General features: G+C 35.0%; 1 protein-coding gene across 2 annotated transcripts; it reads right to left on the reverse strand.

The window, feature by feature from the left end:
• Positions 1 to 5,133: 5,133 nt before the first annotated feature.
• On the reverse strand, positions 5,134 to 12,162 carry LOC129903484 (COP9 signalosome complex subunit 2). 2 transcript variants are annotated; one of them, XM_055979051.1, is made up of 12 exons: positions 12,052 to 12,162; positions 11,868 to 11,954; positions 10,030 to 10,108; positions 8,427 to 8,667; positions 8,252 to 8,326; positions 8,034 to 8,168; positions 7,162 to 7,349; positions 6,802 to 6,870; positions 6,556 to 6,646; positions 6,329 to 6,463; positions 5,633 to 5,745; positions 5,134 to 5,540 (listed from the first exon to the last, which is right to left on the reverse strand). In XM_055979051.1, the coding sequence occupies exons 1-12, from the start codon at positions 12,059 to 12,061 to the stop codon at positions 5,450 to 5,452; spliced, it is 1,314 nt and encodes a 437-aa protein (XP_055835026.1). In that variant the 5' UTR covers positions 12,062 to 12,162; the 3' UTR covers positions 5,134 to 5,449. The 2 variants fall into 2 exon arrangements, with proteins under 2 accessions (XP_055835026.1, XP_055835025.1); XM_055979050.1 differs by having other exon boundaries at positions 11,868 to 11,960.
• Positions 12,163 to 16,668: the final 4,506 nt, after the last annotated feature.

Raw genomic sequence — 16,668 nt, forward strand, 5'->3', positions numbered from 1 at the left:
ATTTTAAATGAGCAACATTAAAAAAAGTTTTTGATTATTTTATGGTTTATTATGATTTTTTGGTGTTTTGTGATTTTACCGTGATCTATAAAATATAGATTAATCATAAATTTTACAATTCATGTATATCGAATTTAAGTATTTAAAATAGTTAAATTCGTGATTTTTTTGGGTGTATATATTGGTGTATATCATAAATTGTATAAATAATACATATGCACTTACAAATTTGGTATTTTTAAAATTATATTGAGATTCATATGATATATTTGGTGTTTGGTTTTTTGATTATATATTGGTGAATATGCCTTTATAATGGTTAAATTGAACTGTGTATATGAAGTTTGTGCATTGATTATATTAATAATATAAACATTAATTTTTGTTTATGATTTAACACGAATTTGTAATGTGACGCAAACAGACATGTGAATTTCAAGATTGAATGAGTGATATTTGATGTAAACACAAATACGAAGGATTGATTACTACTATTGCTTCTCAATTAGGTGTGGACACTATCATATTTGAGTTGGTACACAAATATGTTGTGAGTGATCAATCCCCACCGATGATGATTCATAATGATAAATTATAATTCGTATATTTATTTTAGTATAAGTATTTGATATGTTGGTATTTCTTTGTAAAACAACACCATAGATACAATAATTTGTAATTTAAATTGTTTATGAATGGAAGTTTTACCAACACTGGTATTTTCTCATATATTTTGGTCTATTTATTTATTAATTTGATGATGATAATTAGTAGATAGTTGATGACATTATGGTGTAAGACATTAGAGAGTTGGAACATATAACAAAATCAATTTTACAATGCATGATTTTTAATTGGTGTGAAATTTAATTGTTTATTAGTATAATTTATTCATTGTGTTTAAAAACAGTTGTACACCAAATTTAAACTCATAAGATACACCATTTAATATATTGAACTTTTAAATTAAACTATAAAACAATGTTTTTAAGTGTAATAGTTTATAATAGATATGCAATTTGATTATATTTTGATGTAAGTTATTCATTATTATTAAAAGTGGACATTAATATTAATTCTTTCCTTTTTATGACAAAAATATATAAAATTGAAGAGAAAGAAGTAAAAAGAGATTTCTCTAAAAGAATTGAAACGGAATCGAAGAGAGAGAGAATTTTTTTTCCAAACAATAAGAGAGATAAAAAAGAACATAATTGAAGAGAGAGAAAAATCTTTTTCCAAACAATAAGAGAGATAAAAAGGAGAGAATTGAAGAGAGAGAGATAAATTTTAATATGAAATAGAAATGTAAGACCTCGGAAGTTGAAAAGACGGAAAAAGTAAAATAAAAGGTGAAATTTCAGAAAATACAGCTTTTAACACAGGTGATGACCACGAAGGCCATCACAGATAGTATTCAACACCACGACTCGTGGTGTGCCACCGTAGTGGTAATTCAAACCCAAACCCTACAGGAAAGGGTCACGACAGAGACCACGAGCCATGGTGAGCACCACGAGCTATGGTACCCTTCGTGGTGGCCCCTCCCCTGAAGCCCTCAAAAATTATTCTAAGGCAGGGACCACGCCTCACCACCAAGGGTCGTATTCACAGACCGTGGTGGATTCCATGGTGGATACCTCCCCATAGGCCCCTAGACCTTAGTTCAAGTTCATGAGTATGGACGACCACCATGGATCGTATTGCCCTTCACGGATCATAGTGGATCCCGTGGTGGGCATGAAACCTTCTCAGAAATCAAGTCCAATTTCATGATGGGAACCATGGCCCGTGAAGGATGGTCCATTTTGGGTTCCAGATTCAGTTTTAATTAAGGGTATTTCGGTCATTCCCTATATTTTCATTAATGAATGTGGATATTTTTTGGTACTAGATTCCTCCCTATTAACTACTCTAAAGTATTCTAACCCTCTTATTTTCTCCATAATTCTTAAATCACAAAATCCTCTCTCCCAAGTTTTCTCTCAAATGTCTTCTTCCTCCTCAAGCAATTCAAGGAATTCTTTTAAGTTCAAGCTCTCATTATCTTCAATTTAGGGCTCATTAAGGTCAAGGTATGTGGGATTTTATCCATGGGTTCCTTTCACCTATGGAATTTCAAAGATTTCTTCTCAATTCTCTTATGATTTCTTCAAGTAAAAGCCCTAATTTCATGATTTTTATTGGGTTTCTCAATTATGACATATTTCAATACTATTAGCCTAATTATGTATAATTCACATCTTATTGCATGATTTCAAGTTGAATTTTAATGACCCATGCTATATGCTAGTTTCGAGTATGAATTATGGGATATGATCATGATTTTCAAGTAATTTCAATAAAAGCTTTATGAATGAGTTTAAAGATGCTTTATATAAAGAAATTTATGGATAATGATTCTATGATGTTTCAAGTAAAGCGAAAGATAGGACAAGCTATGTCCCTAAAGATGTTTATGATAAAAGATATGCAATGATGGAACGCCTACACCCACATTGCATGAGTTATATGATAGATGAGCTAATCCTATGATTTTCTATGATTATGCTAGATGAATTATTCTTATTATGCTTTATAAAGATGGATTGATACTTATTATTATCTTTCCCTATGATGTTTATGATTAAATTTTGTGAGTTTCATTGGAATAATGACTAAGTACAGAGAGGACTTCTAGGTGGGGTTTGGTCTGGTAACGCACTTAATTACCCAAGGTAATCCTAGTAGCAACCTTTAGTCTCAAACTACGTTGTCCGCGTAGGTTTACATATGTCAATATGACGAAGCTAGTGGATCCACATAGCCCAGTTAAAAGAGTTACTTAATGGAGTATGCCCTGGCAAGGTAGCCTCCCCTGTCTCGTTGTAGGAGTCATCGGATTTCATGTATTAGCTCGCATGGTCTTATATGTCGGTTAAAGGTCATATCCCACACAGTTTCAGTTGAGTTATGAGTTCTTATGATGATTATGAGATTTTGATGTGTTGACCAATGAGATAAATGTTTTAATATTTTCATGACTTTACTCATGTTTTAAAGATATTGGCCTTGCATCCCATGATTCATATTGATTATGTCATATGTTTATTGTTCATGCATCTTCTCACATACTTAGTACATTTCATGTACTAGAGCATACTTTTTGCCTACATTGTATCATAATGTAGGGACCGACGATCACGTTCATCCTCTTCCCGCTCGTGGCTAGGGTTTGTTATTAGCTTCTTGTTGGTGAGTCCTCACAGTTTTAGGACATGCCATTTATTTCAAATCTGACAGTTGCAATTCATTACTCTTATGTTGTCTATTGGGTGAGGTGGGAGATTTTATCACACCCCCATCTAGCAGTAGAGACATGTTAGATAGCAAAGAGTCTATGTTGACATTTTCTCGTTTCAAGACTTGTGTTCTATTTGAGATTCTGCTTCCATATCTTGATTTAATTTTATTGCTTAATTACCTTATGTATGCTCATGAATATTTTGCTAACAGGCTTGGTTGGGGTCCTTCGGAATTCTAATCGTCAGGTCGGGTCGTGACAAGAAAAAAGGACGAAATTGAAGAGAGAAAAATCTTTTTCCAAAAGTAAGAGAGAGAAACGTGTAAGACTAAAATTGTGGTTGGAAAGCCAAAAAGTAATACAATAATTATCAATCTCATAAAATCAGCACTAAAACTCAAAAAAGGAAAAAAATACGGATAAATAAATTATATAATTAAATGTTGAAATTCAGTTTATTTGTTATATTTGTAATTAAAAATCTAGTTTTGTAAATAAAAAGGAGTATATACATATATTGTTAATCAAGGTCTTAAATAACATATTCTTGTAATTTTTCCAAAAAATTATCTTAATAATATTTATTAAATTTGAATTCAAGTAAATATTTGGTGTATGACTTAAATTTGAAATAATTGTCATTTTATGTAAATATTTTGGCTGCAATAGTACAAGAAAATAATTTTTATATTTGAGTTTTTGAACTTTGTGATATTTATATGTATGACGTAGAGCCCGTTTGGATTGGCTTATAAGCTGCTTATAAGTTGTTTTCAGTTTTTTTGAGTGTTTGGTTGGCCAACTTAAAATCATTTTGTGCTTAAAACAAGCCCAAAAAAAAATTGAGTCTATTTGACTTAGCTTATCTAAAGCAGCTAACAACAACAACTCAATGAAATCCCACAACGTGGGGTCTGGAGAGGATAAAGTGTACGCAGATCTTACTTCTACCAAGGTAGGACGGCTGTTTCCGAGAGACCCTCGACTCAATAGAAGCATAAAAAAGGGTCAGACAAGGGTAAGAAATTCAAAGCGATATGAGAAAGCAAATAACGAAAGCAACATAGATAAAATAGAGTAATCAAGGTACAGAAAGTAATAGATAATAATAGAAGTCAGAGCACAAGAAATTATAGTGCGCTAATGTGCCTACTAATACGGAAGAATAACGAGACTATGTACTAGCCTTCTACCCTAATATGGGTCCTCCACACCCTCCTATCTAAGGTCATGTCTTCGGTAAGCTGTAACCGCGCCATGTCCTGTCTAATCACCTCTTCCCAATATTTCTTCTGTCTACCCCAACCTCTTCTGAAACCATCCATGGCCAACCTCTCACACCTCCGCACTGGGGCATGGGTCTCTCCTCTTCACATGCCCAAACCATCTCAGTCGCATTTTTCGCATCTTGTCTTCCACCGAAGTCACTCCTACCTTGTCCCGAATAGTCTCAAACCATCTAAAACAGCTTATAAGCCAAAAAAAAAATAAGTTGGGTTACCCCAACTCATTTTTTTTAACTGCTGCTTAAAATAAATTAAGCCAAACATACACTTGAGACTTTAAGTTTGGATTCCTCTTCTTATTTTTAGTATTCTATTTTATTTTATTTTTAATTATTTTTTATTTATCAAACTAATCGGCCCAACCCCCATTGTTCAAGCCCTTCAGCCTAGCAGACCAAGCTAAAAAGTCCTATTTTTTAATGAACTCTAAAAATCTTAACCCAGTTCTATCAAATCACGGACTGAGCCAGGCTGGCTCAACATGCCTAGCCCTAATCGACGGCTCTATATACTGGTATAAGATTTTTTGATTAAAAAAACAAATGAGTAAGGCGTGGTTTCACGTACATAATGGCAATCAAGATGTATTTTGAGCTCATAAAATACTGCATGGCAGCAATATGCTGCTGCTTCTGTCACAGTATAGAAACAAAGAACAACATAAATCAGATAGAATCTCTTGTTACTTAAACGGGGAGAAATATCGAAATTTGTACAAAAAATCTACATGTCGAGCAGAGGAGCTAATTTTCTAATATTCCAGAGCATGAACAAACACCCATCAGTTCAGAATCCCTCCCTCCACCCACAACACAACCAACCCCGCAGAACAATAATGAGTCCATACTATAATCACTCCTTTTTTCATGTCCAGGTAATCTCAACATACCCTGTTGCCAACAGTTTGGTACAAAGACTTAAGTTGTGTGTTCCATTTATCAATGGCAGTGTATTTTTTCATTCCTTTCGACCTGCATGAATAAAAGCACGAAACACAAATTAGAAGTTATGTCAGCCAAAAACAACCAACCAAATTATCACGACGTCGAGTTCAGGGTTTCACCTATCTGCACACTCTAGCAACCGGTTCACTTGATCAATGTGCCCATGGATACGGTTGTCCAAGATGAGTGAGACCAACAACTCCTCAACGTCTTTTTCTGGCACATTAAGCTCCTGCATGTTAAGTAATAGCAACGAATTAGGAAGTCTATCACCCCCCCCCCCCTAAGTATAATATTCATGACAAAGCACAAGATGGTGGATCTATAAACATCATACTTATGAACCACGGAGAGTATGCCTGGCTTTTATGTGGATATTCCAAATTCAAATATGTTATCTAGTAAAGTGGTATGCCACCATTATGCCATCTTTAAAACAATTTATTGGTAGAGAGCACATGATTTGTGGGTTCACCACACGTCACTGGTTTGAACCCAGCTAGAGACAGAAGTCTGGTACTTAAGTCAAGGGTAGAGGGATGGGCGCATTATCCACAGAGCTTCGAACCGCTCATAACTAGCCCTTGGATATTTCTTGGATATAAAAAAGGAGTTTATTTCGGTTATAGAAAAGGAGTTTATTGATAAATTAATATCTTGTTCAGTCCTTCCACACACACACACCCCTCCCAAACCACAAAAAAAAGATATAATTGATAAACTGTCTTTAAGTTTGAGAAGCTACGAAAGTCGAAAAATACTAGGCGAAGAAACTCCTGTAATATTCCCTAGCAAACTCTAACAAACCTATTTACCTTGGAAATGAAGGGAATCCGGATTCTTGTGTAAGGCTTAATGATCTTCAGTAGCACTTGGGTTCTGACATTTCTTAAAAGATCTTCAATGTAATTTCTGATGAAGGGATCATCCATTATTGTTCTTCTATTACTCTGAAAAATACCAAGGGAATCACATTCAGAATGATGGTTAATAATAACTATAAATTGGAGGACTTATAGAAGCAATATTTTCATAGTTGCACCTTAAGAATTTTCTCAAACTCTAAGATCTCATTTCGTTGATATGCTGCTATAAGGTTAGTCATTGCCAGGATCTCAGGGTCATTTTTGTACCTGGAAAGTATAAAACACAGTCAAGCATCAACACCAATGCAATTTTGTTAATGTGCATTACTTGGTCCAGTGAGTCTAATCACAAAAAATTGATAAGAGTACTGGTCCTAATCTCTTTATTAAAAATAAAATTTAAAACTCTTAAGACTGCTCACGGTTTTGCTTCTTGGCCATCAAAAGGGTTAACCTCAGACTCCATCAGCATATTTGCCAGAACCAAGTACCTGTAAGATGGAACCAAGCGACTACAATATCAGGCAGAGCAATGTTTCTTCTGCAGCGCTCAGCAGAGAGAAATGAAGGTGAATCAGCAAAACAATTGCCTAGGACCATTAACAACTACTAACGTTAACATGCAACTAAAATATCATGTCGATCGATCTAGAAAATTTTGCAGTGTACAAGATGTTATTTCTTTCCAACTGTACTCTTCCCATATGTCCTACCCCAGAAGAAAATGCCAAACTAAGGAAAAAGGCGTACAAAACCAAGCACACGACGAACCGCACACGTACTTTAGACACTGGATGCGCCTCTGATTCCCAGCTTCATCATAGTTCTTGAAAGCTTCAAAGAAGTCTGTAGCTGCCTCTGCCCACTGCCGCTCTGCCATATGCATTTTCCCTCCACATTCACGAATTATTCCCATTATTCTTGGGTGAGGGATTGCTGACTTGACTGAAAGTGCTTTATTGTATAGTTCCTGAAGATAGAATACATGTTTTTTAAAGAATCTCAGTAAGCAGCAATTAGTGACGGAGAAAACAGCAATTGAGCAATTCAAGGACATGTTTCAGTATGTCTTCCAGCATCAATGGATCCTTCTTAATGAACAAATTAGATCAAACAGATCTTCCCAACATATTCAGTATCAAAATAAAAAATGACAAAATAAAGAACGGTATACCAAAGATAAGAGGAAAGAAATAAGTTCGAAGCTTCTGAGAGAAGATTCAAGAGGCTCTAAATCTCCAATAAGACTTGGAATTCTATGTTGACGGATGCTTTAATGGAATAGAATTAAAGGCAGGAGTTCATCTTTGGATATTAGGATAGTAATTTACCCTCTATATAAAATTATATAAATATTGGAAGTCTCTCATCTTTTGTGGACGTTTGATCATCTTTATCGTACTTTCGATACACACCATTCACTACCTTCTAGATGAAGCTTAACAACTTCAGATTTTGTAGTGGGAAAAGATTATAAAAAAGGGGTAAAAGTAAAACATAGAACCAGAGAGTAACTTGGAACAGTAAACAACATCTGAACCTGGCATTAAATAGAGAGATTGTTTATTTGGTCATATCACCTGCAAAGATTCACCTAATGGTGTACAAAAACCAGTACAATATCAAACAAACAGGAGAGAAGGTAATAACATACCTTCAGTTTTTTGTTATTTTTCGTCTCCGTGTACATTTGGATCTCTATTGCATATACCTCCAACAATTGTGTACCTTTCTTCTGGTCATCAGTACCATCTTCTTTTTTACAAGATTTGTGGAGTTCTTTCAAAATCTAATTGAACACTCAAGTTATTGGTAGGAAAACTTATACACTGACACTACAACAACAGATGCTAATCTGAAAAAGAATAATACCTTACTCATTCGTCCATACTCCCCAATGTCAAACCAAATTTTGCAAAGTTTTAGATTTGTCTTGAACCACAACCTCTGTGAAAAGAAGGTGACTATGAGACCCCTGACAAGAACATGAACTCTAGAACCTTCAAAGCCGGCCCACTATACCCTCAAGAAGTAATATTGTTCTGACCTCGTTTTTTGCCTCTTCAAGGGCTTTCAAGGTTGTCTGGTAGAACTCTTGTAGAAGATTGAAGTTCTGACTAGCTGATCCTGAGACGAAATCCATGATATTGTTGATACACTTTTCACTATAATTTCTTGTGACTGCTGACTTAATGTAGGTTAACATTTCTCTGTAAGCATCCATCATCTCCTTGTACTTCCCTAACTTATAGTAAAGCTTAACAGTTTGCTTTAAGGCTTTAAATCCCCTGAAAAACAATAAGAACAGTTGGCAAGTGTCGCATAAAGCTTATTTCAGAGAATTTTAAAACTTGCAAGAGACCTTTGCTTAGAAACCATCAAATTATGTAAAACAAGAAGCAAAGGGGTGAAATGGCACCACAACCTTTAGCAATACAATTATGAAGTGTTTCTAAGAAGCATCAAATCACATGAACAAGAAGCAAATGTGGGAAGTAGTAAGACAGCTTTTGGCTTACAATTATGAAGTATCTGCAAATACTATAAGCGATTAATATACAGGAAAGTAACAAATTCAAGAAACAACAAACAAAGCACAACAGATCTGACAATGAACTAGAGATCTCACCCTAAGTGCTAAATAGAAAGAATTTCTGAAAAATTTTAGATCTCACACACGTAAACCAAATAGGAGTGAGAGACCTGGAAGGAGAAACCTGACAAATCATTTCCAGTTCTTGTCAAACAACTATCTGCACTTGGCAGATTTACATTTTTTTTCCACGGGCTTATGAGAAAGATAAAGCTAAATACACTATCAGGATCTTTTCCCATATGTGCCATATACTAAATTGCACGGACTCTTCATTTTCGGTGCCGCACCCATGTTGACACGACGTGGGTGTGGGATCCGTACCTGATCTGGCCAACAGATTTTGGGTACTTTGACCAAATTCAAGGGAGAAATTCTGGACAGATTCAATGATTTATGTAATCAAAACAAAAACTAATGTGAAATTGAAGAAAATGGAATACCTTATATATATATAAATTTCTGTTGTCACTCTGTTTCCTTTTATCTCCTTCCAAGATTCTCCTCTTGATCAATACTTTCTCCTCAAGTTTTCCACATAATATCTCATAATTTAGGTTTTATAATTCTATTTTTAGATATTTGAATTATCTTTAGCCAAATCCCCGCACCCATATCCATACATGGATCCGTATCCTTGAGTCTTAAAATTTAGATCATTGAGGATCCACCTCTAGATACGCATCCATATCGGACACCCACACCCGAGTCCAAGCAACTTAGGCCATATAAGCATTTGCATAATGAGAAAAAACAATCTATCTCAACTGGCAGTTTCTGTTAATGAATCCTCTGCTTGTTTCTCAGGCTGAGTGTCAATTAATACAAGGTTGTAGTAGTTTACTTGAGATAGAAAATTAGCTTCAATGAGAACATGCAGTTCTTAATTACCCTGAACTTTGTATGGAACAGATCTATCACATCAGTCTCCAGCATCACAAATCTCACAAATACACATCCATCTATTCTCTTTATAAAGCGAACACACAAGGGAATTAGCTGATCAGTTTAACAACTACCATACCACACAAAATATTTATTACTTTCAATTCCTTACCAATCAGCCTTCTCAGGTTCCATACGAACTACTTCAGCAAAACCCTCAAGTGCTGCCTCTGGGTCTGTTTCAACCAAGCCTATGAACGACATAATCACAGAATATTAGTAGGTAACCATGTCCAAAGAGAGGAAAAGAAGAGAAGAGATATTAGTCCAAGATAAGTAGCTTAAGATGCAAATGTAGAGTATGCAACATCCTTTTTTTATAACAAAGAAATTACCAAGAAGCAGCTGTGACTCAAAACTCGGTATATAAAGTCAATGACATTACATAGGATATAACATGCCTTATAACTACCTTACAACCAGGGAGTACTATTGTTTTGACAACAAAATCCCAAGGACCAGCTGTTGCATGGTTTGAGACTCGGTAGATAAAGTCAACATCATTATAGAATATAGCATAATCTATTACTACCTTACAACCAAGGAGTTCTTTACAGGAGTAATTGTTGCTACTACTGGTACACAGTTTGCTTTTTCAGATTATTTAATATCTGTGTAACTTCTATCTTAGCAAATTCTTTCCTCGCGTCTGTTATCACATTCATATGAAACCTTTGGGAAATAGTCATATGAAACAAAAGATCTGTTTCACATTGAGCATCACACTTCACAGGCATCTCACACAGAAAAAAGACAGGGGAGTCAAGTGAGAGAAACATCACTGCTACAATCCTCACTTTCTCTAACATTGTTTAAAAACTAAAGAAAATAGAAACAAAATCTTGGCCACTATAAAACCGACTTGCATAGACAAACTTATGACCGACTTGACTCTAATAAATAAACTTATGGCTTTCTTAAACCTTGCGATGCCAAAATTCGTCCAATAAAATCCTAGAACTCATATACGATAGGGGATGGATGCTCCTTTTTCAACCTTCCATCACTAAATAAAACTACAAAAGCCTTTCACTGAGAACAAAATCACAAGGGATAAAATTCCAGAGGACAAAGAGCAGACATGTTTTTTCTTTGAAAACTAACTTCCCAAACTTATGTCCTATAAACTAAGCACTACTCCCTTACTTAACTGTTAGTAATTTTAAGAAGAGAAGGATATCACAAAGCTGAGAAGTATAGCACTGGAATAACACTTCTATTGATGTATGCAGCCTGCAGTTTACTTTTATAAGACCTAGAATGAGACAAACACAGTAAAACACACGATCCTAGCAAATTCACTAAATCACAAACTAACTCCTAAATAATACGAATATATGGCTAACAACTAATTGACTAAGGCCTCATTTGTGTGCACTTAATGAAGGTCTTAATCTTAATCATTTAGATCCCAGTCATTACGTTTGCTTGTTTTCAGGGACTGAATCTTAATCACTATGTGCGTTTGTTTTACTTATTTTTATAACCACTTAATGGGTCTGGATAGGTTTGAAGTATTAAAATATATAACAAAGTTTTAATATCATTAAGATGTCTATTTAAGAATTTCTACAAAGATGACAATTCAAGGCTATTCCATGTACTTTCACCCACCATTTGCAACCACCATTTCAGCCACAACTACCACCACAGTCACTCACCACCACCTACCATCCACAACCACCATTCTCTGCCCAACCACAACCACCGCCGTCAATCACCAAAATCAATCGTCATCACTATTAACCATTATTTGCAATCATCACTACCAACCATTAGCAAATTTTGTTTGTTTGCAAAGTTTTTTCAGAGAAAAGTAGCTAATGCAATTCTTCAAAGAAACTGATTTTTTGTAATCCAAGTACAGGAAGCAAAATTAAAACAAAATTCATCAGCATATTTAAGACAATGAAATTTCAAAATCCTCAACAAAAATCTAACTAAAAGAACCTTTGGAGTTGTAGTATTGATTCTCGATGTCAACGTCCTGCTCTTCAGGCTCCTCGTCGGAATACTCGAATCCATAGTCCTCCATATCTGCATCTTCAAAAAAAAAAATTGAACACACACACTCACATTTATATACACAAAATCGGATTAACAAAGAATTAGTGAAGTAGAGAGAGTAAATTACCAGAGCCCATAGCTGATTAGAGAAGACAAAAAAGGAAGATTAATGAGGTGATTTTTCAGCTATGAATGAAGAGAGAATCTTCGGGTTTTCTCTTTGGACTACTGACTACTGTAATTCAGACGTGAATTTAAAAGTTCCGGATCTCGGGTCGGGTTAGATTACGGTGCAAAGGTGAAAAGGACCATTTACCCCAACTTCTGTTGCCGGTGTTTAGGTCGTTTGGTAACAGGTAAAAGTTAGGTAGATATTAGTTATGAGATAATTTATGTATTATTAATTATGCAGAATTAGTATTTATGGCTTAGTAATTTTATTTTCTATTTTGCATAAAATTATATACGTGAGTTTTGTAATAGCAAATCAACCACAATATTAATTTATGCGTGAATAATTTACCTCCTAATTAGCTACCAAACAACCTATTAATATTTAGTCATAATGTAAAAAAAGTAGTAACCAAATCAAAAATAAAATAAAAATCGCTTTTTCTTCTCACCTTCATCTTCCTCTTCTATTGTCGAAACAATTTTAAAGTTTCAATTGGCGGTGAAACTAGAAATTCATATAAGAGAATTAAAAAAATAAATTACTAGTGCTACACCTAAGAAATTGAATATTAGTGTTAAAGCAATTTTTGAACCCTTTTACATGTTACACATGTTGGAAAAATGTCAATTAACACAAAAATATATATGGTCAAACTAATGGAAATAAAATGAGAAAACAATGACACCAAGAATTTACCTGAAAACCTTGTTAAATAAGAAAAAATCACAAGCCAAGAGGAGCAACTGATATCACTATAGCAAAAAAAAATTATACTATGTAGTCACGAGTACAATACTCAAAGTAACTACTACATAATCAAAACGAATAACACTCTTTTGATTTTCACTTTACTAAAATTTCGCTTGCGCTCTATTTTTCTTCGCATACTATTTTCTTGTATAATCTATGGTATACTTCACTTTGCTCTCTAATATTTTCTCTCTATCTTGGTGTGTTTTCAAATGAGCCAGAAGCTCTCAATTTATCGAGAAAGAAAGAGCATGTTTATGTCACTGATGACATAGGCCAATGTTACAATTTTAACATTTGTATGTGAAAACATCTTTTTGGCCGATTGCCAACTATTGAGCACCGATTTAAGTACGAGTTAAGATAACTCGATCCCCATAACCTACGCTGTCAGCGTAGATAGGATCATGCCGTTGATTTGGACGACTCCTCACCCATCCTTGTTGAGGGATTTTTAGATGGATCCATAAGTTAAGTTGTTCTCCTATGCTCTGGCAAGGAATAGGATGGCTTGGCAATGTGCGCAGAACGTTGTATCATCACGAGGCTCATAGTGATGGTAGTCGGATAGAGGAATTCCCCAAGAAGTAAGGTAATTATTTTTAGATTATATGTATATATTGAACTGTCTCAGTTGTGAAGCTTTACATGTTTTACCTTACATTCATGCTTTACATTTCAGTCAAGTTATTATGTGTTCCCTTTTAGTTCAGTTATTGTTATATTCAGCTATACTACATATCATACATTCTATGTACTAACGTCTTTTGATGCTACATCATTTTATGATGCAAACGTAGGCTCTTAGGATCATCAACAGGTGCTCCGTTGAGATCATACTTCGTCAGCTTTGGGCGAGACCTCCTTGCTTTTAGATGACTCCTTTTCAGTATTTAGTAGTTCCTTAAGATAGTCGTGGATCTTGTCCTGGCACCTATCTTTAGAGATTAGAGGCTTCATGGCAAAGATAGAGTTTGAGTCAGTTTAGTCTTTCGGTTGATGTTTCTAAACATTATTTCATATTATATTCAGTTATTTTATGACAGATGCTTGAGTTGTATTTAAAGTATTTACATGCTCATCTTTTAAAGATTTTGCATTTGAGCTTAGTCTTCAGCTTAGTAGTCAGCCAGACCAAGAGTTCGCTTAGGACCAACAATGATTTTCGAGTGTCGGCCACACTTAGGGTGTTGACTCGAGGCATGACAGAGTTAACCCCTAAGAAATAATAGAGTGGCTGCAAATGGTATGAATTCAGAAGAGTTACAGAGGCACCTTCCTAATGCTTGTCGCAACATATCCAGGTTGGCTACCTTTTCCTTGCGAAATCCTTCGAGACTCTTGCTTGTAGATGTAATGAAGTTTTTTGATTCACTGCTTGGACCTAAAATCAATCTACTAATGGTTTTTCGATTCTGTTGCGAGTTTTTTTTTTCTTGGATCTTATTGGTCTATGGGTTATCCCCTTTTCCGCTTTGCTTTCTTTCATCTTCCTAAATTTTGGATATAGAAACTAAATGTTGCCAATAGGTTCTTTTTAACGTTGTCCTGCATTTCGCATACACAAAAGAAATCTGAAGATCAGTTCTTGTACATGAATGCTTCATACTGCAAGTTACTTGTTGGTTTGGTTTCTGTCATTGATGATGTTCACAATGAAGTGACTATTCCAAAACAACCATAATTTATTATTAACATTAGAGAGAGTCCTGCATATCAAACATTCTCATATAATTAGTAAGCTGAACATAATTGACAAAAGGTATTTGTAGACTGGTAAGAGAAATATTGTATTGTTTTTTGATTAGCTTAAGTCTTTCGAAAGCACTTAAGGTCCTTACACTTCTTATGTTCCATGATATAGTATTTATCATTGTGAACCAATAGAGTTATCCCTATATGTATCAATTCGAACTCCTTTATAGCTTTCCTCCTTAAAAGTATCCTTATTAGGGAAGGATCTCCATCAGGTGCAAGCATAACAGGAATTGTTACCAAGAGTTGCTCTTGAGGTTTCATCTCATCTTCTCCAATTTTGTCCATATTCATGTTGGATTCCCTTGGTTGAATTGACTGTTCCATTTGTAGTTTTCTATGATCTTGGATTGATTCGTTTCCATCTGTTGGCTTCCACTGCCATATTCTTCTATCTGGTTTCCCGTCTTACTTCTTGTTCTTCTTTCATAAGGAGTGATGCTTCTATGTTTTCCTTTCCCCCTTGTGACTGTTTTCCATCCTTTTTCTTCTTGTAAAGGGTCTCCATCCTTTTGTTTATCAGTCGTCAGCACCTCGTTCTGCTCGTCTTCTTCTTTCCCGTAAACTTGCATCATGTCATTTTCATCGTTCACTTCTTTTTTGTCTCCGTTGTTGCTTGTTGAGGTTCCTAGTGGCTTTATCTAAAATGATCAGAACACCAATTGGAGCTACGATTCTGCATAATGCGTCTCATTCAAGAAGTGCCACATTAAATCTGGTAGATTAACCCAAATCGGGGCTAAAGTTATTTCTACCTCTAGCTTAAAATCAGCTTTCTCCATTTCAGTAGCTTCATTTGCATATTACATATCGATACTAATTTCCTACCATAGATATTTCTATGGTCTTCTTCTAAGTCAAAATCAATAAATACACCCCTATTTTGATCGAGCCTTTTGTGGAAACCGTTTTCAAGAAATCATTTCCAATTTTTTTTTCACGTGATGACCAGATTCTTGTGAACTACCAATGATGTATGAGTTTACAAGCTTCCTCTAGGATGTCATTTTTTTCTTTTGAAAACGTCACCACTGATTTTTCCTTCTACCAAGTTACACGACCTGTGCATGAGCTTCGCCTTCCTCTTACTTTCATTACCATTCGCGACTCCTACAGCAGTAACAAAATTGAAAGAGGGATCCACATAAGTACCCTGCTCTCCAGAAGAGGCATTTGTCTTGAGATCTAAAGTAGAGGGCATTTGTCTCCAGAATTACTCTGCTCTCCAGCAAAATAATGTTATAGCATCTTTCAAATAAGTAAAAGCTATTGGTTCGTATTACTATATTGACTATAAAATACATTTAGAAACAAGGTGTTAGTGTTAATATAAGGTTCATGATTCTCTCGAGGAAATTTTTTTTTTTTAAGTCACACAACCAACACTTTTTATGTGAGGTTACTTTATTGCTTGACAACTGAACACTTTCTTATCACAAGTATAAAATAAAAATGGTTATTTGACACTTTTGTGTAGTCGGCTCAAGAATAAGTTCAAAAATGGTAGAAAATGCTCTGCCACTTGAGTAATTGTTGCTAGATCATGTCTATCATTGGGTATTCAAAGAAGACGTGTTGTATGCTCTCATGGTGCATTTCACATGTTGGGCTACAGTTGATAGCCCATGTGATCGATTTGTCTCTAGTTGTCAGCCTACCTTGTATTGCCAGATAATAAATAAATATGCGTCTAGTTGTAAAGACTGAATATGTAGTTCTCGAAGGCGATGGTTTATTAATGAATGCAGAAAGGTATTAAATAGAGTTACGTAGAAATAATAAGACTCCTAAACAAACTGAACTAAAGTAATCTAAATCAATAATAACTGATGATATAGCCAATGCAACATCCTAAATAAGCAAGGACTACTGAAATACTAATACCGACTAAACTACTAACTAATGCTGAACTGACTTGTGATGCTCTAATATGCCTAGTCAAGTTAGGCGATGGGTCACTAAGCCTAACTTGAACAGATTATGCTCAAAAGCAGATTTAGGCAGTGCCTTGGTGAGAGTGTCGGCCATATGATCGGCACCATGTACATGAACAACACGAACCCT

Source organism: Solanum dulcamara, chromosome 9, assembly GCF_947179165.1.
Source record: "Solanum dulcamara chromosome 9, daSolDulc1.2, whole genome shotgun sequence".
In the NCBI taxonomy this organism is placed as follows: Eukaryota; Viridiplantae; Streptophyta; class Magnoliopsida; order Solanales; family Solanaceae; genus Solanum; species Solanum dulcamara.

What these genes read in the sequence shown, in the direction of transcription:
- LOC129903484 (XM_055979050.1), bottom strand. An exon ending in AAAATAACAAAAAACTGAAG is followed by an intron (nt 7,350 to 8,033) that starts GTATGTTATTAC and finishes TTCTATCTTCAG; the next exon opens with GAACTATACAATAAAGCACT. An exon ending in GGATTCCCTTCATTTCCAAG is followed by an intron (nt 5,746 to 6,328) that starts GTAAATAGGTTT and finishes CTTAACATGCAG; the next exon opens with GAGCTTAATGTGCCAGAAAA.